This window comes from Pundamilia nyererei, unplaced genomic scaffold (genome assembly GCF_000239375.1).
Source record: "Pundamilia nyererei isolate P.nyererei 1_Seehausen unplaced genomic scaffold, PunNye1.0 scaffold00004, whole genome shotgun sequence".
Lineage (NCBI taxonomy): Eukaryota > Metazoa > Chordata > Actinopteri > Cichliformes > Cichlidae > Pundamilia > Pundamilia nyererei.
The window spans coordinates 1,265,339-1,292,443 of NW_005187405.1; the positions used below are offsets into that span (position 1 = coordinate 1,265,339).

A 27,105-nucleotide genomic window follows, 5' to 3' on the forward strand; every position below is an offset into this window, starting at 1 on the left:
CGTGCTGAGCTGGAAAATGGCTGTGTGTTGGAGCAGGGAGTTATGAACGGGAAAAGAAAGAAAGAGCGAAAAGAAAGACGCGGAATTAAGAAGTGAACTAAAGGCTTGCTGGAAGTTTAGAGCTCACAGAGAAGCCGTCGTCTGCAGACAAGCCACCACTCGGAATCTTGTGTGCGACTTTTGCTCCGAACCCAAAAGTGCGAAGAGTCAAGAAATATCCGCGGTGAGTTTTTCCAAGTTATTGCACATTTCCAGTACGGCAGCCACTGTACTGGAAAATGGTGGAAGCGCTGCAAGTGTGCTCCGCAGCTTCACGTTGGTGACTTGTGTCCTACTTTTAAAGTTTAAAGGAGACCTACCTTTTTTGTCGCGCTCGTGTGCGTTTCTGTGCTCTTTACGGTGAAATGTTAACTTTAATTCGCCCTCGCGCCGCACTGCTCGGTGCTCACGCTCGCGCTCGCTGACGTACAAATGCCGAGCAAGTTTTTTAAGCTGCTTCAAAGTTTAAACCATTGCCCCTGGCTTATTTGTTGACGTGAAAACGATTAAAAATGACTTGTCAAGTTTGCCAGCATTAGTGCTAAAATATTCTGTAATGTCAGTGTCTCATTAGTACTGTTTAGTTGTATTTTAACGCTACTAAAAAGACCCATTTGCAATATATTTGCAGTGTACTCCCTGTGTATACCATTGCTAGTATGTGTTACTAGTGTCTTTACCTTGGCTGCAGACTATGGGAGGCCTAAAGTAGCTGAAGGCCTGACTAGATGCGTCTCTTACATCCCTGGTTTAAGGATTTGGCATCCATCGAGGAGTTAATGGAAATTGTCCCACTTGCATAATGAGACAAGCCACTCAACTGTGCTGAGACCCCGCACCCCCCTGTCTTGTAATTATGAATCGAGCATTATGCAACCAAATGTCAGTCCTCCATTATATGCTTTATCGGTGTGATGCATGACTTGTGGCAAAGCTTTCATTCTTCTCTCAAATGTCTTGAAATGCTCTGAGTGACTGGCAGGGCTGTTGTATTTAAATGCCCCCCCACATACACACACACACACACAAAATAAAAAGAGAGGAAATAATGGTGCTTCTTGAAATGCCGAGTGACACCTCTCAGAGGGGGTGAAGAAAACCTAAACTAGCCTCAAGTTCCAGCAGAGGCACTAAAGCTGTGGTTATTTTTTGTTTGATGTCGAAGTTAAACTGAAATGGTCCTGTTTGATCAAAATAGCAGCAGAGTTCGTCTTTAAGGACAGTTTAGTCATGTCTCGCCTGGAAATACTGCATATTCTGTGCTTTGTGGGGTTGTGATTTTTTTCTAACTTCCCAGAGACAATCATGAGTCTACTTAAAGTCCTAATCGATTACCCTCCCGACCACAACACACTGGACACAAATCTTATTGGTCACTTGCAATTATCTGGTACTTGTCCTTTTCTTTTTCCTGCAATCCAGGAATAACTTGCATTATTAAAACGTCTTTATTGTATCAGATTAAACAGATTCCTTTTAGAATTTGATTAGATTTGTTGTCATAAATGTGATATAGATGTAGACTGCCGTATGCTACCTGCATATTACCAATTTTTGGTCAAATGTAGTTGGTTATGAAAGGGTTTGGGAGATTTTTATTTTTTTTTCTTTGAGGAGTTGAGGAGGAGATAAAGGCACACATTATCTTGTTTGTGTCTGGTGTTTTCAAGTGATGCAGACTTTGCAGGTTTATCAGATTTGATTTCTTTGGTGAAGTGGAAATGTTTAAATCCATAATCTTGACCAGATGGATTGAAGTTATCGCTTCTGATAAATAGACCGAGTCCTCTTTAACTTTAAAGCCTTGCAGCATAGTTGACTTTCCTGAACAGTGCAGTCTTGGTGCTAAATAATCTAGCAGATGTTTCTATTTAGCAAAGTGAGCTTTTCGGCTTCATTTGCGACAGATAGAATTCAGGTGAACGAAACTGGAATCATAAAATTCGTAAGAACCAATTTTAGTCTGGAAAGTTAGTCTTTGCAGGCTCCAGTGTTTTTGGCCCGCCCTATCTGCCTGTGGCGCAGCAGATTTTTCAGATCCATGTGGACAGATGGCCTGCGGCCAGACTGCATGCATGGTGGTTCTGTAGTCAGTACTTCCCCAGCAGGGCCGTGCCCGTGAAGTACCAAAACATGCACAACAAATACACTGTTTGTGCCTACATAAATGTCTGAACTTTTGGTTGCATTGTTGTGATTATGAAAGTTTTAAAGAGAAGAAATGATAGTAATGCTTATGAATAAAAAAAAAAATCCCAGAACTTTGTCTGTGGAACAGGGAGTGATCTGTAATGTGACGTGTTAATCTTTTGTTTTGTTTTTTTAAGCTTAGGCTGCATTCCTAAAATCCTAAACTCCTCAGCTGTTTTTAAAAAATTATTATTTGGTCAGACAGGTTTCTCTTGCCACTTTCAGATGCACTAGTAACTACTTTCTTTCTGGCCTACATGGATGTAATCAGTGTTTCCTTATTTTGGTGACATGGAGATGTGAGGGATCTTGCCAGTTAGCAACTGTTTGTTCACGCACAATCTCTCTAGTAGTTTTAGATGTGTTGTCAATTTTTGAGGAGCTTTTATTGCACTGCTCATTAAATTTCCTTTTTGTTTTCATTCTCTCAAGAAGATTAATACTGCAAAAAATCATAATCAGCAACATGGTGTTATACATCTGGTGTAACAGCTTAAAATGTCACACTGCACCACTGCTTGAGGGGGACTAAACCAGCTAAGGGACATGGACATGTGCACAAATGTTCAAAAAGATGGACCTTCTCAAAGTTAAGCTTCTTGAATGTAATAAACTTTCTCAGACATGACCACTGAGCTGTTCAGGTGAAAGTAGTAAGCTAAAAATGGCATATGGCAATGTTAGCCTCTTGGGTCTGTTATTTACCACAACTAAAATAACCTGATTACCTATTACATATATTTATTTACTGTGTTAAATAAAAAAGTTCTTAATCATCATGAAATCATAATTTTTCTTCGCTATGACTGAAGTGATCAAAATTTGCATTTTGAGTGTAAAGAAGCTCCCCAGCATCTAGATCTACATAGAAACCAATCTACCAGTTACAAACAGTGTAATTACTAATGATCTAACAATTATTACATATATTTAAATCACCATCATGGATCGGTCCTAAGGGTAAATTGGCTACAGTGATACTCTACATGAACATTTCTATTTTAAATGTCATCCTCGAAATCACTTTCTCTTAATTGGCAAATTAGTCATCATGAACATCAAGTTTGTTTACTTTTGTTAAAACTGATGACCAAACCCAAAACAATGATCATAACATGAAAAAGATAAATATTTGTTCACATTTGAGTTTTAGCACATGCCTCTGCACTTGTATATAAACATTAGAAAAATTAGAAAAACAACCAGTAAATAAATAAAAGATTACATCTGTTTAAAATCCACTGATTCGGTTACACAAACCGATTTTACAAGTAATGATGATGTAAGATGTGTGGCATTTTGATCCTCGAGCAGTGTCAGTGATGCCTTTAATAGCTTATTTGGCATTTTATATACGCATGCTGGTGCAACAAACAGGTCAGCACTGTGCTGGCTGACTAAACACATCATTCATTTTCTTTAGAAAGCAGACTTCAGTTTGTAGGTCTCGATTTAATCACACCAATAATAAATGCAATATATAAAATGTCAGTTACCAAAAAAAAACCCACACAGTGAAAGACTAATAAATTATTAGTGACATGTTTTTAATAAGTATTTTATTTTGTATTATTTATTGTGTTTTTTTTTTAACTGTATCCCTCTCCCTGTGAACTCAGAAAAACAAACATCATCTCCTTTCATCCCATTGCACAGCTTCACTGTGACTCATGGAGTTTTCTCCAATCACACTTAGTCTGGAGTTTTTCCATGTTTTCTTTTACATCTTTCTCCCAGGGTAGCTGCACTTGATTTAAACCATCACTTCAATAAATATTACAAACAGTCATCACAGTTGCAAAGATGAAAAAAGTCAAAGGTGCTGGAAAAGGTGGAGTTGTTTAGGTCAGATGTTTTATCACTGCCTAGATACATTTTCTAATATTAGAACATTTCCTTGATTTGCCCGGTTTCTCTGGTGACTGGGGAGCACATGGCCAGAGCAGCAGCCAATCAGAGGCTGGGATTAGCTTTCCCTCTCTCTAGCAACAGTGAGTTACTCGCTGCCTATTCATTAATTATTTTCCTGTGGTCTTCCTCAGCCGTTTGGACTCTGCTGATAGCAAACTGCTCCGTCTCTCACTCTCTTTTCTCGCTGCTTTTTGCCGCTGTCTGCTCAGACTGAACGCAGAGTCTTAAAAAAAACGAATGGATCCACAGACACTGAGCTTTCCAGCTGCTGTGCTGAACTGTGAGCTACTACAACACTGCCAGAGTAGGACAGGAACAGAGATGACTCCTCTCTCACCTTGTGCGACTTTTTCTTCTCTGGAACTAAATACTAAAAAAGGACTGGTGAATAAGAGCGCTCTCCCTTTTCCTCTGCCTCCTTTTCTTCTTGTTTTTGCTGCTTTACTGCAGCCGGACTCGGACTATAAAGAACTAAATTATTACAGCAACTGGAAAAACGGCTGGACTTTTTCGCTGGCTGAGGATCGGGAGGGGGGGTCAGTTGGAGGCAGGACTCTGTGTGTTTGGGGGGGAGTGGAGAGCAGGTGGAGAGAAGAGGGAGGGAGTTTAGGGTTGGGGGTGGGGGGGTAATGGTGGTGTGAGGATTGCGGGCTGTGGTTGGGTATGCCAGTGCCACGTGTCTAGCCTGGCACCTCTTGCTTCTCGACTCGAAGGATGTTGGACCGAGAGTCTGGCTGAGCCTGTCCGGCTTCCCTCTGAACCTAAAGTGGGGTGAGTTTTGCACTGTGCAGCGTTCTGTTATCACAGTAACTCTTGAACCTTTTTTATTAAAGACAACGTCCTTATTCACAAAGCTTTGCAGTGAATGTGCGTTCGCTTTCGGAATGTCGAGGGGGGTGGAGAGGATAATCTAGACTAAGGTTCAAAAGCATGCACTTTGGCATTCACGGCTGCAAACTGGACGTTTCGGTGAATTTTTTATGCTTTTACTCAACTGTATTTAAGCGTCTGCAGTACATTATTCAAAATACTGTCCATTTATGGACATTTATGAAACGCTGGTACAGCGTCGGGCCTCGCAAACCAGGCCTGTGGTTATTGAGATTTGGACATTTTGGAAAATTGCCCCAAATGCCTTGTTACTGCCATACCACGATGAAACTTCTATCAGTCATTGTGCCACTTTCACCTTCACTCTCCACCTGCTTCTTTTCCTCTTTGACATCACGTCCAGGGAGGTTAGTAGGACCATTGTCCTTGATTGGTCCACAGACCACAGATGTCGTACTTAATCTGGAAACCATAATCTCTCTTTCTCGCCCACCCCGTCTCATTTCCCAGCATAGTTGCAGTTTAGCATTTAGCATTTTTAAATTTCAGCCGCTCGAAACTCGGCCAAAATTGCCCATTAATTTTTCCACGATTTACTGTGGATTTTATAATCAAGTGTTTCCAACATGTACTCCCAAAAAATGTAGATTTTTAATTTTTGGTCGATTGACCGACAGATTTCATTTATTTACTTTAGTCAAACCTTTAATACTGATAATATTTAGCATTTTCAGACTGTTGTGTCGCTTTTATAGGATATATATTGCGCACTTGCGCTTGGCATTTAATTGGGCCTTGCAATCGGCTTTATCAGAGGACGTTCGTTACATTTCCATGGACTGACCTTTTTGCTATATGTGGAAGCTATGAGATAAGTGACTTCAAGGGGTGTAATATGAATGGTGATGGTTCACTGTGGTTTCTCAGTTGGCTGTCCATTCAACGTTCCCATCTGAAGCAGGCTTGGTACAGTAAATTTGACAGAAGTCAAAATATTTCTTAGGCAACACAGAGCTACCTTTTTTCTCTCTGATGGAGAGTGAACTGTTGCAGAGGGTTCTGCACGCCTTAGAAAATTCTGGTCGCCCTACAGTCGAGGTGCAGTCCTTATTTTCCTTTGCATGCCACTTCAGCTAAAACCCCTTTTTTGCGGTTCTGTTAATCGTACGTGCTGTTGTGTGAGTTGAAGAGACGTTCATTTCACAGGAAAACTTATTGTTCCTGTGGAAACTGTGACGAGTCAGTTAAGGCTGTGAGTGTGTGAATGTAGAGTGGAGGGAATGGAGGCTCCTGTCCAGGGACCCAGTCTGCTGTTGGTTATGACGCAGCAGCATCATCCGAGCTCTCTGTTCTAACCGAAGACTGCACAAATGCATGGAGCTGTCGCAGTTCGCCATTTTCATGCGCCGCTTTAGGCTTCGTTTCACATAGATATAAGTCGCGTTAATTATTGCCATTTATCGAATAGATTTGACCTTTAATCCTTTGTTTTTTTAAAATAGTTTTATTTACTTTAATTTTTTCGACTAAATTTTAAGTCTTTTTCCAAATTGTTTTCTTAATTTATGCACTTTTTATTTCCTACAGGGCGGTCATTATTCCTGCCCCAAACATGTGGGATATCTGAAAGAGCCAGAGAGGATTAGAGACCTTCCCACCCTGGCACTCGTCCGCCAATCGGGCCACTTGATTTAACCGCGGAGAGCCAACGACACGGGGCCTGTCACTGGGAAAACCCTTTTCCAGGCTGTTCCAGTAGCACCCAGCCAGCAGGTTTTTGCTGCTTGAAAAAGCATGTTGCCAACGATCTCCCTCTGTTCCATCATCTGGCTCAACCGGGGTATCAAGCTGAGGAAAGTGCACCAGTCCACCAACACCGGTCAGGTGTAAAGCTGCTGCCACTGCAGACACAAAAGCAGCAGAGCTCCTCGTTATTAACTTTTAAAAATGCTGCTGAGCTTCGGCTGACTTCCCCTCCTTTCATCCCCCCCGACCCCCTAAGCCACTGTACCAACACCAGACTCGAGTAACTCAGCCACAATTTTGGTTTCAGAGGTGGATTTCTGTCTAGCCTAACCCTGTTGTTACAGCGGGACTCAGGCCGATCCTAAATCCTCGAAGCGGTGGCCATTTTACTTTTTGCCTCTGTCACAAAATGGCGGCGGAAGGTTTCCAGTACCGTGCCCTCTACACGTTCACCAAGGACCAGGACGAGGACTTGGATCTGCAGCCTGGAGACCTTCTTACAGTCAGCAAGGCCTCTCTGATGTCCATGGAGAACTACCAAGAGGGCTGCGTGGAGCACCCCGAGCGTCTGGGCTGGCTCCTCGGGTACAACGAGCGCACTAAGCAGAGAGGCGACTTCCCAGGGACGTATGTTGAGTATGTGGGCCCCATCAAGATGGCACTCCCATCGAGTCAGCCAAGGTCCCAGCGACCCCTGCCTGCAGCTCCCAAACCAGAGTCAACTCAAGGTAGGGGGCACTATTTAGATCATTTTCTTTTTTTCTGTTTTTTTGTTTGTTTTTAGCAGCCAGTGGTGAGACGCTCACGGCACATCACTACTGTAAACTAAAGGTGGCCTTTAAAGTAAAAAAGATAACATAATAACAATGAGAAAAGAGTGAGATATCATTAAATTTTACTTTGTGGCATTTTTTAAATATCAGAATAATTTAACTTGCACATATGGGGATGTGAGCGACTAGTCGGGTAGGCATTTAATCATTACGTGCCAGACATGCTAGCTGACTAAATAAATTATTCTTATTTTATTAGTGTACAGCAGCCACTGTTTCAAAGATGTTACAATGCTGCTGACCTCCACCATGACAGTTATTGCTGCATCCTGCACGCTCTCTGAATAGAAGCTGTGAACGACTAAAGGTGGAATGACCCTAACGAGCGCTGTTCTGCTGTAGTTTGATGTAAAAACGAGTGGCTGCATGTTGGGCGCACAATTTGGCGACATTTAAAATATGATTTAATTAACGAGGAAATGATAAATGGTTTCATTAAGCTCCTAAAATATAGAATTTTTTGGGCCTGAATTTAAATGAGTCCATTTAAAGTAGTTTTAAGTGTTTTGCTGAGGGTTTTCTGCCTCTTAGTCAGCTAGTCTCATTTTTTCTTGTTTAAATGTCTAGACAATTAGTTAGTTGGTGTTAGTTTGTTAGTTGGCCTTGAATGTGCAGAAAATATTGATGCAGAAATTTGCTAAATAATAGTTTATTTTGCTCCCTTTTACCTTTTAAGATATGTTTGGTAATTTTGAGCTGCATTTGTTTTTTGAGGTGGGGAGCTTTTTGGTCTTTGTTTGATAAGACAGCGGGGAGAAGACAGGAAAACTGGGACAAAGACCAGGGGGGAGACACACAAACATGGTGCTCCTTCATTAGCCTCACAGTGTAGAGATTTTTTGATTTTTATTTTTTTGGGGGGGATTTTTTTCCTCAAGTTTTAAAAGAAAAACACAACTTCTCGCATGCCCAGCTGTTAGCAGCAGCTAGTTTGGTGTACTTGATGTTTTCATAAGGCTCTCACATTTGGCAGTGACCGCCAGTTGACCCTTTAAGCTATACTAAGTAAGCTTTACCTCTTTGTAAGCGTAGCCAACTTAAGTCTGCGTTGAATAATAAAGTGCTAATCCGTCGACTGACAAGACTCTATCAGACTTTACTGGTCTGGTATTGATTGTATCGGTCTTTGCGGCTCTTGACGCAGGAAAACTTGTCTCTGCAGTGCAAAAAATGCATGCCTGTGACCCCTCCGAGTGTAATCAAGAATCACAATGGCTGGAGGGCCTGTTGATGCTGTTTTCAATTGGACGTGCCTGGGTTAAGGATACTGGGAGGATTTTTTTGGCACTTTTGACAAACTGACATTTTTATAGGTGTGTTTTTAGTTTGTACAAATGAGGAGTTATTCAACAGTAAAAGGAATACAACAGCCTTTTTTTACTCAGGGATAATGCTCTGCTCTGTCACACTCTTCACTCCCATGGCTTTTATTAAAATACTGACATTTATTAATAATGCTAAGAATCTGCTCTGAGCTGCCAGCAGCTTCCAAGTCAAACATTGACTTGGCATGCACTGGTCTACCTTAGCAAGCTCAAGTTCAAGTAAAACTTTGATTTGTGACCAAAGTTGTTCCACACTCCCAAGATTTCCATCAATTTCTTCTAATTTGCACTTCATTGCTTTTGGATTCAGCTGGTTAATTTATTGCTTCCTTGTTCTCCACATAAAACCACACATTCCTCTCCTTATAATTCCTTTTTGCTCTTTTTTTTTTTTAATGACAGATGTGCTAGTACCACTCTGAGCATGTAGGCTGTGAACTCTGAATTACCTCTGGTGTATCCAATTGGCTGATCATGGTGTATGGCCAAATACACGGGGGCCTCATTCAACTAGTGTCATTTTTATTTCTCATTTTCCATTTTTAGTATCATAGCTGTAGCACAAATGTCTGCAGAATTATCAAATTAGCTTTTTTCATGCCGATACTTAAATAAAGGCTGAGTGAAGGACATGAATTAGGGAATAAGCAGGGGGTTTTCTCCAGCAGAAGCAGGTAAGGACATACTGCAAGTATCCCCGTGCTTTGACCGACAGTGAGACAAACCAGTTGGGCAGCTGGCGCTTGTGTCTGTGATTTGGAAAGACAGGGGCAGAAGAAGCAAGTGAAATAGGGGAAGAGAAAGGGGGGAGGTGTGGGCGAGAGGGAGGCAGGGCAGTGGCTCAAGGAGGGGTACTTTGGCTCAGCACCAAAAGTGCATTGTACATTAGAAATGGTCAAACTTTTACAAATATCATCTTCATTTCCTTGAAAGAACAGAGGCCCTAGACTTGCTGTGAATAGAGCTATTGTTGCTGTGGCACCATTTGCTATTCACAGAGATGGTAACATTACCAGTACCAGGCCTGGTGCTTAGGGGAGTTGACTGCTTTACAGGCTTGAATGCAACTAAGAACAATTCAGCCTCACTAAAAGCTGTTAAACTATAATTTATTTGTGTAGAGCACAACAAGAGAGGTCATAGCTCAAGTGAAAATTATTATATGCGATACACTCACCTCTTCTCTGTAATCCCTACTTTTACAGCTGTTTACTTACTATAGTGGCTAGCTAGTCATTTTTGAGCATAATTTTAGACTCTAAAACAGGGGTGTCAAACATAAGGCCCGGGGCCAGAATCGGCACAGCAAAGACTCCAGTCCAGCTCACTGGATGTTTTTGGAAAATTTTAACAAGGGCATAAATTAATGGACTTTAAATTGTATTTTGTATTGTATTGTAGCTTTATTTCAGACATATACAGAAAAAAAACAATATATACACAAGTACACATACTTGCATTTACAAATACGAATATATATGTAAATACACACATGTATGTGCTCAGATAAAACATTAAAATAAAATAAATAAAATAAAACAAAGTCTAAATGACATGAAATGACAATTATTAGGTCTGAAAGGGAGTAGGAAGAAGTATAACATACGTATTAATCCCTACCCCATGCTCAACATTCTATTGAATCCCACTATTCACCTAATTCCCATCATCACTTACCCCACACAATAAACAAGGAGAACATGTATAAACATAGCTACAGTGATAGATATAATTTAGATACAATTTAGCATAGTTATATATACAATGGGTCATCAACTTTATCAGTTTCATATTCTTCCAAAAGCGGTTTTCGAAACATCTTTATAACCTGACTAATGCCTGAACATTGCTGTAGGTCCACAGTAAAACTATTCCACAGTTTTACCCCATAAATAGTAACACAAAAGGTTTTAACCTTTGTCCGTGCTTTAAGAGTCTTCAGATTTAATTTTCCCCTCAATTCATAGTCCCCTTCTCTGTCAAAAAACATCGCCTGTAAATTTCCTGGTAACATATTGTATCTGATTTGTACATAATTTTTGCAGTTTTATATTTTATAAGATCCATAAATTTCAGAATTTTTAATTTCAAGAACATGATGTTAGTATGGTCTCTAAATCCTGCTTTAGTAATCATCCTGATTGCTTTTTTCTGAATTTTACATAGTGGTTGAAGTGAAGTTTTGTATGTATTTCCCCAGATTTCCACACAGTATTCCAAATATGGCAATATAAGTGAACAGTAAAGTACCCGGAGTGATTTGGAAGGCAACAAATGTTTAACTTTACTCAGTACAGAGATGCTTCTTGACAGTTTAGCTTTATGTTTTCATAAGTTTTCCAACTTATCCTACTGATAAAGACCTTCCCCACGGTCATTCATACTACATCAAAGGAATTAAATAATAGGTAAGCAAATAATTTAGTGAAAAAACAGGAACTTGTATCTATCTAGTATAGAATGTTTCCACAATGTATCCACACTAAAATAAATAAGTTTTTTTTTTAACGGGCAATTTCTGTGAATTAACAAAAGCTTTCTGCTTTATAAATAAAGGGCAGTCTTAGTAATTTTACACATTTATTTCTTACAAGTTAATCCCAAAGATTCATGCTGTTGATGTCTTTCATTTACTACATCATCATTTGTTTATGGTGTAGAAAACCTGAGATGTGCTGTTGTAATTGCTCTACTATTTCCTGTATTATAAACGGGATTAAATATGCAGTTAGACTATGTTACAGTGACAAAAAGGAGATTTTTCACTGGTCTGACTCACTTAAGATCAAATTGGCCTGTATGTGATCCACAATATAAAATGAGTTTGGCTTCCCTGCTCTAGAAGCTATATTTGTATTTTTATGCATTTATTTTTTAGGACTAAGTCTGTAATATGTCTCCCTTGCTCTCCTCATGTGTGTACAAAGTGGTTCATTTACACTTGTATGGTATTTTTGTGTTTGGTTTTATTCAGATATTTGGATTTAATTAATTTGAACACTGCACACAGCAGCTGGAGAGGAAATGTTTCAGCCTCATGCAAAAGCTTGTAAAATTCTCAGAACCCAAGTGTATTTTTTTTTTTTTATCAGAAGTCCTCCTGTTAACCATTATTTTCATCTCCATCTGGTGAAAGAAACCAGATTACGCATTTGCATTCGAGAAATTGGGTTACCGTAGAATGTCGACAACAACTTGGCTTAAGTACATGCAAAAACTGCGTCATTGTTTTTCAGCAGTAGCGAGTGAAATGCAAAACGGAGATTTCTTGCTGGCTAAAATATGCAAACAGTTTTTCTGCTTTTTAAAGTGACATTGCGAGGGTAGGCTTGGCAGATGGTGTCATATAGAGTGCAAGCATTTTGTACCCAAAAAGAAACAGGGGGACTTCGATAGACTAACTGACTCACACTCCAGATGTGCTGCTCTTTTGTTGTTGAGTTTATAGAAATTAAATGTAAACAGAGAAAAAATGAACTCATGATATTTCTCAACCTGCGACGGTAACGAGTCTGAAAAAAGTTTTTTTTTTCCGCCTCTTTGCCTTCCTTCTCTCCTCTCTCTGGCCTCACTTTAACTGCCTGCTGAAGTGAACCATGGCTTGGCATTTTTGCAAACTCCTCCCTTGTTCTCCTGCTCGCACCCCCACCCTTCTCTCCTCCCTCGTCCTCCTTCCATTTCTGCAGCCCTGATTCACATACTCGTCTGACAGTGTCTCTGGGCGGCTATAAACCATGTTCACGAAGCCAGTTCTCTGAAAGGAGAGGCCTCTCCTCCTCACTTTCTCTGCGCCTTACCAGGAAAACACTTTCAAAGAACCCACACGAGAAGGGTGGGAGGGAGGTTGAGACAGTAGAAAAAGACAATGGGAAAGTTATGGAGAGGCTGGAAAGGGAGGGAGGCACGGGTCATAGGGTAAGCAAAGGCCACCCTATCCAACTGCAGATACAGAAAACCAGCTGTACTTTCTTTTCTTTGCCGATCATTGTGGCATTCTGCAGCTAGAGAAAATGTTACTGCCGTACAGGAGAACTTCTTTAGGTGCGAAATTGTGTTACTGACGATTATTTATTTTATCTTATCTCATTTTAATTTTCTTTACTTATGCTTTTAGCATGTACAGCACTTTGTGAACTCTGGTTTTATGTTAAAGTGCTTTATAAATAAAGGTGGTATGGTAAAAGCTTCAGTAAATCAAATGTTAATTTATGTATTTTGTAGCATGTATTGATTGACCTTGTTGACTAGTGAAAGCACAGGAAGATAATAAAGTCGTTCAAATTGTGGCAATGTGTTTGTAAATGACTAAAAGAAGTCACTCAAGATGCTGTGGGGAAAATAAAAAACGTGAAAGGATAAAGAAAAGCTGGCGAGCTGTGCCCACTCCACATCGATGGTGGCTGCAAATGGATTGACATAGAAAGTTAAAAAATTTGTGTGCATTTGTAGTCGATTCTGGCAGTTTTTTAAAAAGGTGTTAATAATGATAAATGATTTTGTATCATTGATCTGTTTAATTGTATCTTTATGAATTAACAGCCATATAATAATAATAAATGAGCTTACTAAAGCATTAAATATAATTTTCAGTTTTAGAAACTGTAGCAGTGTGCACTTACAATAAAATTTGACGTAACCCGATGATAGTGTCTCTTTTCTCTTAGTACTCTGTTTGAGGTAGTCTCAGAGTACAAACTTCCAGCTGCCCTTTTGCTTGCTCAGCATGCATTGTAAATATTGCACAGTCATGCTCATTTATTTGTGAAAAACCAAAATTGTGATTGAGATTGAAAATTTTAATAATTGTGCATGCCTATCTGTGCTGTTGCAGTGCACCTGTAAAGGTTATAATCAGCTCGGTAACAAATCTAACTGGCGTTAGCTCATAACTTAGAACGCCATCATCTAAATATGGTAACGTCTAGCTCCAAATAAACAGTGTGATCCTAACATTGAAGCTACAATGCATCACACCCAGGATTGAGTGGTGAGAAGGTGGCTGTGTTCATCTTTTATGCTATGTTTATGTTGCACGAATCAACTCCCAGTGAGCCTACTCTTACGGGTATCACAGAAAGTGTCTTTAGTGCCATTTGTCGTTCTTCCCAGTAATGCCTGGAGGCCAGTAAAACCAGACTGAGCACTGAGAGCAGATCACCTCCATTTGTTGAGTTTCAGGGGCTCACTACTACACGTGTAGCTTTGAAATATGTTGTGACAGGAGTGGATGGTGTGCCCAGTCATGATGCATTGCCTGTCAACATAGTTGGAGTGCAGTGAAGACATGTAGCAGTGAAACACGACCAGCAACTTACAGTGTTACCCACCATCTGTGAGCCAGACACCAACTGGCCCTGTCACCACTGCACATAATACACGCATTCATGGTATCACTTGCCATGGTTCAAAATGCGAGCAAAAATCTATCCCAAAGTTGTTGTTTTTTTGTTTTTTTCATTTTAGCCTCAAATATTAAGTGCATTTGGAGGGCAATCAAACCTTTTATAGGAATGGAAACACTTAAGTTAGGCTTCGATACCGACCAAAGGCCAGTGTTTATCTGGGGTTTGACATTTACTAATGTTGGGAAACTCAGACGGGTAGAGTTAGTGTTTCGACGGCTAATTGAAACCAGCAGTTTTACTTTATTGAAACCAATAAGCAAGGATGAAGCAGTTCAGCCTTTTCTACTTGTCGGTTGATAGCGATAGTAGGTGTAGTTGCAAAGTCAACAACGCTCTTCTGACCCCATGACCACAGAGCTCCAAATCTCTTCTAGCATTAAGATCAGCACAAGAACTGTGCACTGGGAACTTCGCGGTCGTGTGGGTGGCCCAGTGCTTTTGTCCATGTTGTGTTTAATGTAAATGGTTCTAAAATAACATTTGTTTGTTTTTTAAATAATGAATGCTTTTTTTTTTCTTTTCTTTTTTTTATGAAGCTTATCACATATTATTGTTGCTGTTGCACTTGAAAGCCACACCCTAACTTAAGACATTAACCTGAGACCAGCATGAAGTGTGTTTTTGCATGAGTGTTAGGCTAAAGCAAGGAAATTCCAGAGGTTTAATTCGACCTGGGAATTCATGCTGTACACGGAAAAATCTCAGCTTCTGACACAGAGGTCTGAGAGGGAGAGCGCAGCACAGCCAGCTACATATTACATAAGCACACTGATCGAGAAGATATCCAGCAAATATTTTGCTTCACATAGCTTTGCTTTCTCCAGCCTACTCTTGCCTGTCTTAGGCTTACCTCGGACTGAGCGAGCGAGTCAGTGCAAACATACAAATACTGGATTTGCAACACTGAGCTGACCTTCAAATTGTCAGCTTTGTGTATAGAAAGGTGGTTACATTACACACAACACTGTTTTTGGGTTTCTTCTCACTTGCACACATCGCCCGACTGTAAACCAGATAAAAATTTTAAAAAAAAATAAAAAAGAGCGAGCTCGATGAGAGGGGGACAAGGCTGCAATCCAAAATGGCCAACAAGTATAAAGAAGACGAAGAGCTGTCGGTGCCTGCGAGAGAGCTGGAGACACCGCTAGGCAGAGTTTCCACGTTTAAGCCGACATGGTGGCACAGAGCGCGAAAGAAACAGCGAGAAAGGGGGGAAAAAACAAGAAAGGGAATAGTCGAATAAAAACTTAAATTAAAGAGGCCTAAAGGGGGTTAAAACAAAAAGGAGCAAGAGAAAAAAAATCCACTAACAGGAGAGCAAATGAGAGAGAGCGAGTGAGACTAAGAGACATGGAGGAGCGGGAGAGAGAGCAAGGAATGTGCTGACGCGGCGTTTCTTGTCTGAACTCCCCAAATTAATAATCAGCAGTGGTTTAGCCGAGCCGTGCCAGGAACAGGAGCCTACTGCCAAGCCCCGGCCAGGCCAGGCCCTCCCTGCTCCCAGACCCCCCTCCACTACCCCTCCTTAAAAAAAGAAAGAAAGAGAAGGGGGAGGAAAAAAAGAGAGACCCAGCTCACAGGCCTGTTCTGGGGCCGAATAAGAGGCGCTGCCTGCCTGTTCTAGCTGGGCCGAGCCTGGCACACTGCCACAGGGCTTTTGCTTGTTCAGGAGTTTTGATTAAATCCTTTATTGTGCTCCACTCACGCAAAGAGCTAAGGCGAAACACTGAGCAGGACGGAGTGAAGGGGAGGAGAGAGAACGAGAGCGGAGAAAAGAAAAGGGAGTAAAAAGAGGGGGAGGGAGGGAAATGGGATCTCCCTTTTTTTTTTTTTTTTTTTCTCCCTCTAGCTTTCTCCTTTCCTCTTTCTCTCCAACTGAAAAGATGTTTGATTTAGTCTGTGGGGAATTGTTAAGTAGATAAAGTTTTTTTTCTTTTCTCGATGCCTCTTTTTTTTCTGGTGACCTTTTTTACTTTCACTCCTGCATGAAATCCCCTTTCTTCCTTTAGTACAGTCAGTAAATTGTTCTGCAGTTATTGTCATATCCCATCATTCAGATTTGAGGAGGACAATGTGTCCCAGCCTTTGACATTTCTGTCCATTAATTATTTATAAGAAGTGTTTTGTTTTGTTTATTAGATACTGTGCAAACAAATGCAAAATAAATAAATCCCACGGGGCTTTTGAAAATGGCTGAGCTTGTGAAATAAATATCCATTATGTTTTATTGTGTTCCTCATAAGTTTTGTACATATTATGAACATATTTCGTGCTCTGCTTCTCTAAGTGCTCGTACTTAACAGCGGGGTTTGTCAATGTAGCAGTGTGACTGAGATTTGTGCTGTTGTTTCAGCTGTTCCTGTGCCGGACCTGAGCGAGCAGTTCACACCACCAGAGACGGCTCCCCCGGCCCTCGTCGGCCTCATACAAGCCATAGAAAAGAGAGGTATATTCATACAAACCAGCCAAGATATTCATCTGTTGTCTGTCACGCTGCCTCTGCTGTCTTTTCATCTACGTGCGACTGTCTCCCTCTCGCCATCTGCTTCTTGCTTTCATGCCAGCGTTTGCACATGTGCAGACATGCAGACAGTCGCACAGAGGTACAAGTGCTCTCACAAGCTCATGCGCATTCACATTCAGTACATATAAGTTCAGTGTGGTTTAACTGAGAGCAGACCCGCTAAGAGTCCTGCGCAGTGGGTTTGATTCACACAGTGTTATTAACAAATAGAGCTCGGTGGGACTCCATTCACAGTTTTGCCTTTTTTTTTTTTTCTCTCTCTCTTCCTTCTAACTTTCTGTGTCATTCACACCAATTCACAAACTCTTTCATGTACAGAATGTTAAAAAGTTGTGAAAAACTGCTTCACGGCTTCTTACGGCTTTTTGTTGTCCAAGACGAGGCGTTTAGCCTCATGCAAGACAAAGAAAAGCTAAATTGTGACGGCGGAGATGCAGGAACAAATCAGAGAGTTTGTCTGTGAATTGAGTTACATAGTGTTGGATAATGAGACAGCTGCATTTAATTTACTCAACATTTATGTGTATGCTTGGAAAAAAATCCAGTATATCAAGTAAACCGAAATACATAATATACAATTTTATACAGAAATACTGGGATGCATGCACTGACTTGAGAGCAAAAAGGCTAATTAAAAGTCAAACAATATTTATTTTCTTGGCTAGATAAATAAAAGAAAACATACTTGTCTCACATGTAATTTTAAACAGTGTATCCACACACACACAATACGATCAGTACTAAGCTTCGTTGTATCATATTTACTCTTATAAGTGGGCTTGTTCTGTTTTTAAAAAGTATCAGAGTATAGAGCAGAGTATATTTTATACCTAGTCTAATATGTTTACAATATGAATATATCCTTTGCGAGTTATTATCACTAACAAAAAATATGAATTAAATTTTTTTTTCATCATCAGAGCAAGAAAAACACAAAATCCTGGGGGAGAGCAAGAGTTTCTACTCGCAGGGAACTACAATAAGCTGTTTGTCCAAAAATAAATTTTATTTTGGCAAAAATGAGTTGAACTGAAACGTGATGATTAGTGCTGAGAGTGAAATAGATGAGATGACCACAGTTTGGAAAGAAAAAAAGTCTCTGAATCCCCAAAATTAAAAAGCAATGGATAACTTGAAAATTCAAGTCCACCACTGCAAACGTGTGAGTCCTTCTTCGGTCTTTAAGATGTTGCTTTTGAACTTTGTGGGCCGGTCACATTCTCTCTGTCACGTATTTACAGACATTCAGCTAGTAATGACACACATTATCATTATTATTTGTAATTATTGTTCTTGTTGTTGTTACTTCTAGATTTCATAGTTACATTGCGCTGCCTTTGCCCTCTTTTTCCATTTCCAGCTTGTTGCACTGCGTTAAATTATCTAGTGCAAGTCCACAGCCATAGAGTCAGAAAACAATCTGTCACTACTTCTGTTTTCCATCTAAATGTGTCCTCTTTGCTTCTTCGTTCCTTCTGAACACATTTACTAAAATTGCTCTTTCTGTCTGTCTCAGGTCTGGATTGCAAGACGTTGTACAGGACACCTAGCTCCTCAGGTTCAGATAGTCCGGTGTACAGCCTGTGCTCTGGTGAGTTACATTTGTCATTTATCTGTTTTAGACGTTATTTGATCCTTTTCTTTAACAGAACTTGGGTATATTTGGGATGGTTTCTCAGCCTGCATGCTCTTCAGCAGGTCCAATTCAGTGATTTAAAAAAAAAAAACCAACCCAAAAAAAAAACGAAAAAAAAAAAAGCAAGAAAAAAAAAAAAAAAAAACCAAATGGAAAAAAAACTTTTTCCCCAAAAAAAAAAATCATTTTTTGGTCTCCAGAAGATACAGTTGGTGTTAGGCTTCGGGGTTAGTTTCATAGCTTTGAAGTGGGGAAAAAACACCAAACACTGACATGATATGTTCGCTCTTGTGTACTTTCCTTGATTAAACTGCCTTTTTATTCCTTAAACTTCTCCCTGACGCTTGTTTGAGTTTTTTTTATTCTAACAAACTGCACCTTTTTGGTCTTTTGCTTTATGTATTGATCATCCAGAGAGTGACGTGGTTCAGAGGGATCTAGGTTTCCTGTCTGAGAGCGTCCTGCAGTACCTGAGAGACCTTCCATCACCTGTCATCCCTGCCTGTATCTACCCTCACCTACAAACTGCTCTCATGCAGCAGCATGTCCTACAGCAGTCAGCAGGTACATCAGATCACAGATCGAAAATCTTAAAGTTGCTGCTTGTATTGACTGAGCATTTAGTTTTTCCAACAGGGACAGTGTGTCATCTTTTGTGCATTTTCTTCTCTTTTTACAATAATGTTAACATATTCTGCAGCTGCCTGCTAAGGGGAGTTAAGTTTATGCAGGTGCAGTTTGAAAAGCAACCCTAGGACCCGTTTGAAACAGTCACTGGTGTCTGTGTGATGAATTAGGCGTTTCAAGAGAAAGTCAAGTTTGCACAAGTTGACGTTCAAACGTTGACAGCATGACTTACAACGAGTGTTGCCTTAAGCTTGAAAAAATGAATCTAAAATCCCGGAGTATTCACCGGAAAATCTGCAGCACACACAGTTTGTACTTAATGGGCTTAAACGTGAACAAAAGAGCTGCATTCAGGACCTCATTGTTCCAAATCTTTTTCAATTTCAGCAAAAGAACATAATTAATAAAAGGTGAAACCATCTCACACTGGGGTATATTCTTGTTTGTTTTATTGAAATAGGGCTCACATATAACTATAGGAAAAACATACGCAGAATGACTGATTAAGATGGAGATTTTATGGGGTGTAGACAAAATGGCAGTACAGTGTTATAGAACAGCACAGGCACAAATGAGCTGCCGCCGCCGTTGTTTTTGTGGACAGAAAGGCACCTTTCAGTGCTTCAGTGACTATAATTTAAGCGAAAAAATTGCACAAGGACTAAACTCAGCCTTGTGCACTGCTGTTTGAGTTCACTCTCATGTCAGCATTGAGAGAATGGAAGCAGGAGGGCAAGCTCCCTGAGGCATGTTAGATATGCTTCAGCTGATTCTCCTCCACACAAAGGACTCTCTGATTTCATTTTTGATATATATGTTTGTCCTGTTTTCAGCGACATGAACTAATCACATGCGTTTTAACTACCAAATACAATCAAATGCACTCCTTATATTCTCCTTTTTCAGCCAGCTGTAATAAAGATGCACAACTGAAGCCTAAACAGTTATTCACAACGTTTATGCCTCTCTCAGATGGTGCGGTAGCTGGAAGCCACAACAGAGAAGTCAGCCTGGTGCTTGAGAACTCGACCACCGTCCCTCTCCATCACCGTCTCACCCTGCAGTACCTCCTCACACACCTGGCTAAGGTCACTCAGGCACAGGCCAGCAATGGCCTGGATACAAACACGCTGGGAAAGATCTTTGGCCCCCTGCTTATCTGGACCGGCCCCTCCACTGCTTGGTAAGTAGGGGTTTTTTTTACTTTCATGAAACAAATGTGTAACAAATATGTAAATGTGAAATGATGATAAAGAGTTAGCAAATCTAAATCTACATGTTGGAAATGTGAACTGTTGAATGGCAGGTTTCCAATGGATGATGAGTTCCCCACCTTGGTGGTGGAGAAACTGCTGATAGAGAGAACTACAGGTCAAGACCTCACTCCTCCAGGTAAGTTATGTTGTTTTAACACTGCTTGGATCCATTCCTTTATTATAAAATACTGCTGAAGGAGGTGTGGGTTTCTGATGCGTTTGTGTCTGTTTGCAGTTCTCCCAGCGAAGCCTGTGAAGTCAAAAATGACACCATCAGCCATGACAGACACGAGCAGCCTGCTGAATGATGCAGAGTGGTACTGGGGCGAAATATCCAGGCAAGTTTTGAGCTCGTAATATTGATTTTGTTTGATGTATTGTTTAAAGAAATGTCTGATTAAATGGACACTTGTGACAGATCCATAAAGATTTCTATGTTATTGAAAATACTTAAAATTAGTGAAATCATGTTAGTATTTTGCTCTTAAATAAGATCCAATGCCTCTTTTTCTTAAAGAGCAACACACCTTTAATGTTTCAAATGTTTTACTTACTTTTGTGCTAAGTTTTTAGATGCAAGTTAATTTGTGTTTGGTCTATTATTTCTTTGTTGTAATGATGCTTCTTGGCAATAAATATTACACCATTGGAAACTTGTTTATTTTCTTAAATGGTGCCACGTTCATAATGAAAATACATTTGTGGGTCAAGCAGCAGAGCAGCATGTGGCAGACTTGCTAAATCTTCTCTGCCAATGGCAAACGGCTTATTCTGCTACTGACTCTTGTTTGAGGTTGTCTAGAAGAAAGCGCTGAAGAAACAAATTGGTAATTTAAGAATTTATTGATTTAACAAACGGGGTGCTCAGTATCATGTGGAAGACCCATACACAGCCACAGCTGCCTGGCACCCCTTCCTCTTGCTGCTCACCAGCTTGGTCACACACTGCTGCAGAATGACGTCGCACAGCAGTCGTGGCTTTGTGTAATTCGCATTGTTACAACAAAGAAATAGTCGCCCATAGACAAATTAAATTTTTGTGCTCAGTTTATATACAGTCTGCAGCAGCTCCTATAAGCTTATGGTGAAAAGTATCATTTCAGCTGCCGATGTGTCTGCTGATCATCTTTCATTTCAGTAACTAAGCATCCATCTTTTTTTCCTAACCTTATGTTCTTTGTGACTTAGTGTGATATTCTTAGCCTGGGGGAGAACATTTAACAAAAAAGCCAGACTCTCCTTCCACAAGCTTCTTCCAGACTTTGTCATACCTTTTCATTTCTTTGCAGTAGTTGCTTAAACCTGTACTTTTGATGACGACAGTATTTAAAGTATCTGTTTTGCAGTGTTAACTTTAAAAACTAGAGTCAATCAAAATCCTGAAAAAAGTGGGACATCTGATCAGCCAAGAAAATAATGACCACTGGGGGGTGCTGCAACACACAAAACCAAGTTCCTGCTTGGCCTCCTCGTTGCTTCTAGCAGCTATCTAAATATGCTGCTATATTTGCAGAGAGGAGGTGAATGAGAAAATGCGAGACACTCCAGACGGCACCTTTCTGGTCCGAGATGCTTCAAGTAAATTGGAGGGCGAGTACACTCTTACACTCAGGTGAAGTAACAGCTGTTCTTCAATACTCACTTCAGATTTAGTATAGCCATAGGAAAATGATATATAGTAGAAACAAACCAGGCCTTTGCTACTTGACGGACAACATGTATTACAGTACATCGTCTTATTTACTACCATGTTCTTTTGGCTCCTGTCTCCGTCTGCAGGAAGGGGGGGAACAACAAGCTTATAAAGATTTATCACAGAGACGCGCGGTATGGTTTCTCAGAGCCTCTGACCTTCCTGTCTGTAGTGGAGCTCATCAATCACTACCGCCACGAGTCACTGGCCCAGTACAACGGCAAGTTGGACACAAAGCTTCTGTATCCCATCTCCAAATACCAGCAGGTGGGTGAAGCTGCACATTACATTAAAATAAATCAGCTGTCATCACAAGATGTGAATCATCCAGCTCATAATTTACCCTCATTCCATTTACAAATTGAGAATGATATTCATTAATAACACGCGAATGTAGTCGGTCTGAATCTTCAGTAAGTGGTAATCTTGCTGTCGTCTGTTTTTCATGTGGTAAAAAATCAGCTGGTGAAGGAGAACAGCATAGAGGAGGTGGGAGAGCAACTGAAGATCTATCATGAGCAGTACCAGGAGAAGAGTCGCGAGTACGACTCTCTGTACGAGGAGTACACACATACCTCGCAGGTTTGAATAGCACACATGCTGACAACCACAAACAAGAGATGTATTTCAGAGTATTATAAATCCTAAACTAGCATAGTGCGTAGTGTTTGTTGATGTGATCCGTAACAATATGCAGTTTATCCTGAAGATAAAATGGAGCTGGATTGAAACGTCTCTCTCTGTCTCAGGAGCTGCAGATGAAACGCACAGCCATTGAAGCCTTCAACGAGACCATCAAGATCTTCGAAGAGCAGTTTGAGACTCAGGAGCGGTACAGCAAAGAGTCTTTGGAGAGATTCCAGCGTGAGGGCAACGAAAAGGAAATACAGAAGTACGTTTGTATGCATAATTCTGTTTTTAGCACAGATGCAAACAAAGCTGCTATATTTAAACAACATTTTGGTGAGTTGAAGGTATAATGTTCGAATTCTTGCAAATTAGAATCCAGAGCAACTCGGAGCGTTTGCAGTCTCGTGTGAAGGAGATCCACGACAGCAAGTGTAAGCTGGAGCAGGACCTGAGAGAGCAGGTGTCTGATAACAGAGAGATTGACAAGAAGATGAACAGCCTCAAGCCAGATCTCATGCAGCTTCGCAAGATCAGGGACCAGTACTTAATGTAAGTAAACTTTTATCCATGCATGAAATTGAACTTTACACATTCATATATTCTGTTTACAGTCGTGAGAACCTTAAATGTCGTGCACAGGAAGTAACCTGTAGGTCAGCATTAATTCTGTTGTCCTCTGGTTTTTCAGATGGTTGACGCAGAAGGGGACGAGGCAGAAGAAGATCAACGAATGGCTGGGTATAAAGAACGATGCTGATGAGTAAGTGACGGCTCCGCAGCTTGTGCTGTCATGAGTGGAGGAGGCTGCACCTCTGACAGTAATGAAGGCAGTAGTTAAGCTCATTGTTCTGTCCGGAGTTTCTTTCCTGCTTGATAGTTTTTGTTCATTGCATCTTCAGCTCTTTCTCACTGGAAGAAGATGAGGGCTCACCCCACCATGACGAGTGTACCTGGTACGTGGGCGACATCAAGCGCACCCAGGCTGAAGAAATGCTGAGAGGCAAATGCGATGGAACCTTTCTCATCCGTGAGAGCCAGTCACAGAAGGGCTCTTACGCCTGCTCCGTAGTGTAAGTTTGTGTTTAACCCTGTGAGGTCTAAAGGCTTTTTCACATCTGTGGTTTGTTTATGCTGGTCCGAATCATTCAAGCTTGTAAACTTGTAGCTTTTCCCCGTGATTTGGTTTGTTTTCACACAGAGAAGAATACAAGTGAACCAAAATGCGTCACTACCAACTACATGAGAATGTTCAGTCTGCTCATTTTTTAAGCTCAAACCTGCATCCTACACCTGGTATAGTTCGATAGAGGTCAGATCACATTCACACCATAAACAAAGCGCACTGGAGTTCATTTGAAACCAAAATCACCTCCTCCGAAGGGTCTCAGTGTTGTTTTGATTCTCCCCCGAGTGCTTTTACTGTGATCTTATCTGCACAAACGAGCAGCACAGTGAGGGAAAATGAACCAGTTCGATTTAAATGGACTAAACAGCACAGGTGTGAAAACATGCAGTTAAAACTTTTTTATTTATAATTGAAAATGTTTGGTTGTACCAAAAAATGTGGCTGGAAATCACTTCTTCTTCTTCACACTTGTTTTCGCCACAAGTTCAAGAAATTATGTGAGAATAATTATTCTGTCACTACTGCAAATACAAGACTAAATTCACTACTGTAGCTCTTTCTGAAGATAAGGGAGTAAGTTAAGAGCAGTACCTCTAAAGGTGAATTATTAACAAATTTGAATTCATGCACAACCCAAAGTGTAAGATTAATCCAGTCTCATAAAACCGAAATGCAGAAATTCAATTCAGATACATTAAGTTATAAAATAAAATTTAAAAGGAGGAATAACTCAAGCAAATTTTCTGCAGACACTGAAGTTAACAGTTACATTACTAGTGGGTTTGTGAAAGACTTTTAAGACTAAGATCACCTCTAAACACGATCTCTCTCCTTGTTTCTAGCGTGGACGGTGACTCCAAACACTGCGTCATCTACAAGACAGTCACGGGGTATGGATTCGCCGAGCCCTACAATCTGTATTCGTCCCTCAAAGACCTGGTGCTTCACTACAAAAATGTCTCCTTGGTCCAACACAACGACCAGCTGAATGTAAATCTAGCCTACCCAGTCCTGGCCCGCTCCCAGAATCAGAACCAGCACCCCAGATGAATTATTCACCAGCAGCATAGGACACCAGCCAGAGTGGGAAAATTAGACATATGCATTGGGGGGGTAAAAAAAAAAAGAACTCTGGACAATGCTTGTTCCTGTGGCAGGTAAAACAGACTCAATTGCCAGGATTTAAAAAAAAAAAAGAAAAAATCATGTATTTTTGGCCAGAAGCTGATGCTAATTTCCCACAGAGTCCAGCAAAGAGCACTCCTTGCTAACAGCATGGCTTCACAATAAGCACACTACTACTGATAACGAAGCACTGTACAGTTAGCCTGGCTGATGCAGTCAGTTAAAAGCTGATGAGAGTGGTGCATTAGCCAGCCACACTGTCCAGTGTCGGTTATGGAAAAAAGTGAGAAATTCATAGGAACATTCATTATTCAGGAAAAAAGACTAAAATACATCAAAGGAAGGCACACACAATGGGGTTTTGTTTTTTTTTTCTAAATCTTTAAAAAGCGGAGAGACCAGATGGTGGGATGATGGTAGAAATTACAGGAGCCACATTTGGTTTTTAGGGTTTGTTGGGGTTTTTTTGCCTTTAATGCGAGATAAATGTCCACAGACAAAGGCCCGATCTGTCATTCCCAGACTGCCTGCAAACTCTCCATAGACAAAAGCCTGAGCTGTCATCCGAGGAAATTACTGGCTTGCCTAAACCAGGCTGCTCGTTTCACACTTAAAGGTGGCTGAGAAAAACAATGGGCTGGGAGTGTAGTCACTGGAGACTGAGGAGGGGAAGGGGGTGAAGAGGGTTGCTGTTTCAGGGTTTTTTTTTAAAAAAGAAAAAGATTGATTCAGTTAAAAGCTTGCTCAAGTGCCATAGTAATAGCTTTGAATGACCACAAGCCTGTGTCACTAGAATAAGGGGGCACGTCGAGGTTACAAACCGAAAGAGAAGGGGGGGGGGAGTAAACGGTTGTCGACATAGACAAAGCTACAGCTTTAAACAAAAACATACATACACATAGGTATATTTTTATGAAATGATCTCTATTTCCAACAGCTTTGGCTTGTTGCTCTCTTTCTCAGTGGGTGTCCTTTTGATCTGACGAGGTACAACGTACAGTGATTGCTGTATAACAGGATAAAAATGCATGGTACATATTTGGTGTATTGTGAATATAGAATTGTTTTTTAATCACAGTACACTAGATGGAGAGGTACATTGATAAATGCAGTTCCACGTGATTCAGGTTTCCTTTTAAAATGGAAATGGTGGAAATACTCCTGCGTCTCTTCGTTTCAGACTTCCTTCTTCATCCTCTGTAATACTGTAGCACCTGTAGCCATTGACTTAAGGCACTGTTAGTGCTCCTCCTATGTGTCTTGTTTCTATATGCTAAAGACACTTGCAGAGCATCGACCTATGTGATTATTGTATCTCGTGTACTGTATTTACTTCATCTCTAGTTAGATTAGACTGTTTCCGTGGTACAGTGTCCTTGCAGATGTTTATTGTTTTGGAGTTTTTTTTGTTTGTTTGTTTTTTATATGCAAATTTACTCACGGTACTTCTCCCTTGCGCTCGACTGTTCATTTCATCACAAGCTTGACTCACAGAGCTGTAGAACATTTATGTACAAAAAGATAAAAGAAAGAAAGAAAGAAAGCAGTAATATAAATCATGTACAGTATATTTCAGACACACATGCAGCCTGTGTATGTGACTTTATACGGTTCCTTCACGGAAGATTTGCTATGCTTTTAGATTCTGTTTAAGGATGCAAATTATCCATCTTAATGTGAGCCAAATGAAGGATGTCTTTTCATGTAGCAAGAATGAAAAAAGAAACAGTCCTTTTTGCCATTTAGCATGACCTTGGCGGTCTAAGAGATTATCTGGTATGTTATGCATGGAGTCCTTCATTTGGGTTGTTGTTTATCTTTTGTTTGTTTGTTTTAACTTCGATTAGTGGTTGAAATTGTGCTTTTTGTAGTGAATATACAGTATTCACTGGCATGTGGTCTTACTATGCACAACACGGTTGTATGCATATATGTTTTAGACTTGGGTTCAGTTCCCTCCCGGTGATGTGGCGATGAATTTCTCCTATTTGTTTCTCCGTGTTGGCTCGAGGTGTAGGTAGTACCGCCTCCGTTCAATGTCACGTTCAAAGCACAGCGGCGTAGATGCAGGGTTACTCAGTTATATTGATGTTCTCAATGAAAATGTGGAGCTGAAAAGAGGCGTCAAATGACGCTGCTTTTAAACTTGATTCATGTAGTTGGTGTTTTTTTTCCCGGATGAACAAATATTAATATGAATCTTTCACA

General features: G+C 40.5%; 1 protein-coding gene across 2 annotated transcripts; it reads left to right on the forward strand.

Moving 5' to 3' along the window:
• Positions 1 to 27,105, forward strand: pik3r2 (phosphoinositide-3-kinase, regulatory subunit 2 (beta)). 2 transcript variants are annotated; one of them, XM_005721065.1, is made up of 16 exons: positions 1 to 223; positions 6,559 to 7,445; positions 16,634 to 16,726; positions 18,321 to 18,395; positions 18,855 to 19,004; positions 20,040 to 20,250; positions 20,374 to 20,459; positions 20,559 to 20,661; positions 21,837 to 21,935; positions 22,103 to 22,283; positions 22,479 to 22,598; positions 22,766 to 22,908; positions 23,019 to 23,195; positions 23,335 to 23,406; positions 23,546 to 23,716; positions 24,615 to 27,105. In XM_005721065.1, exons 2-16 carry the CDS (start codon positions 7,127 to 7,129, stop codon positions 24,820 to 24,822), a joined length of 2,208 nt encoding a protein of 735 aa, XP_005721122.1. In that variant the 5' UTR covers positions 1 to 223; positions 6,559 to 7,126; the 3' UTR covers positions 24,823 to 27,105. The 2 variants fall into 2 exon arrangements, with proteins under 2 accessions (XP_005721122.1, XP_005721123.1); XM_005721066.1 differs by lacking the exon at positions 1 to 223 and adding an exon at positions 4,790 to 4,911.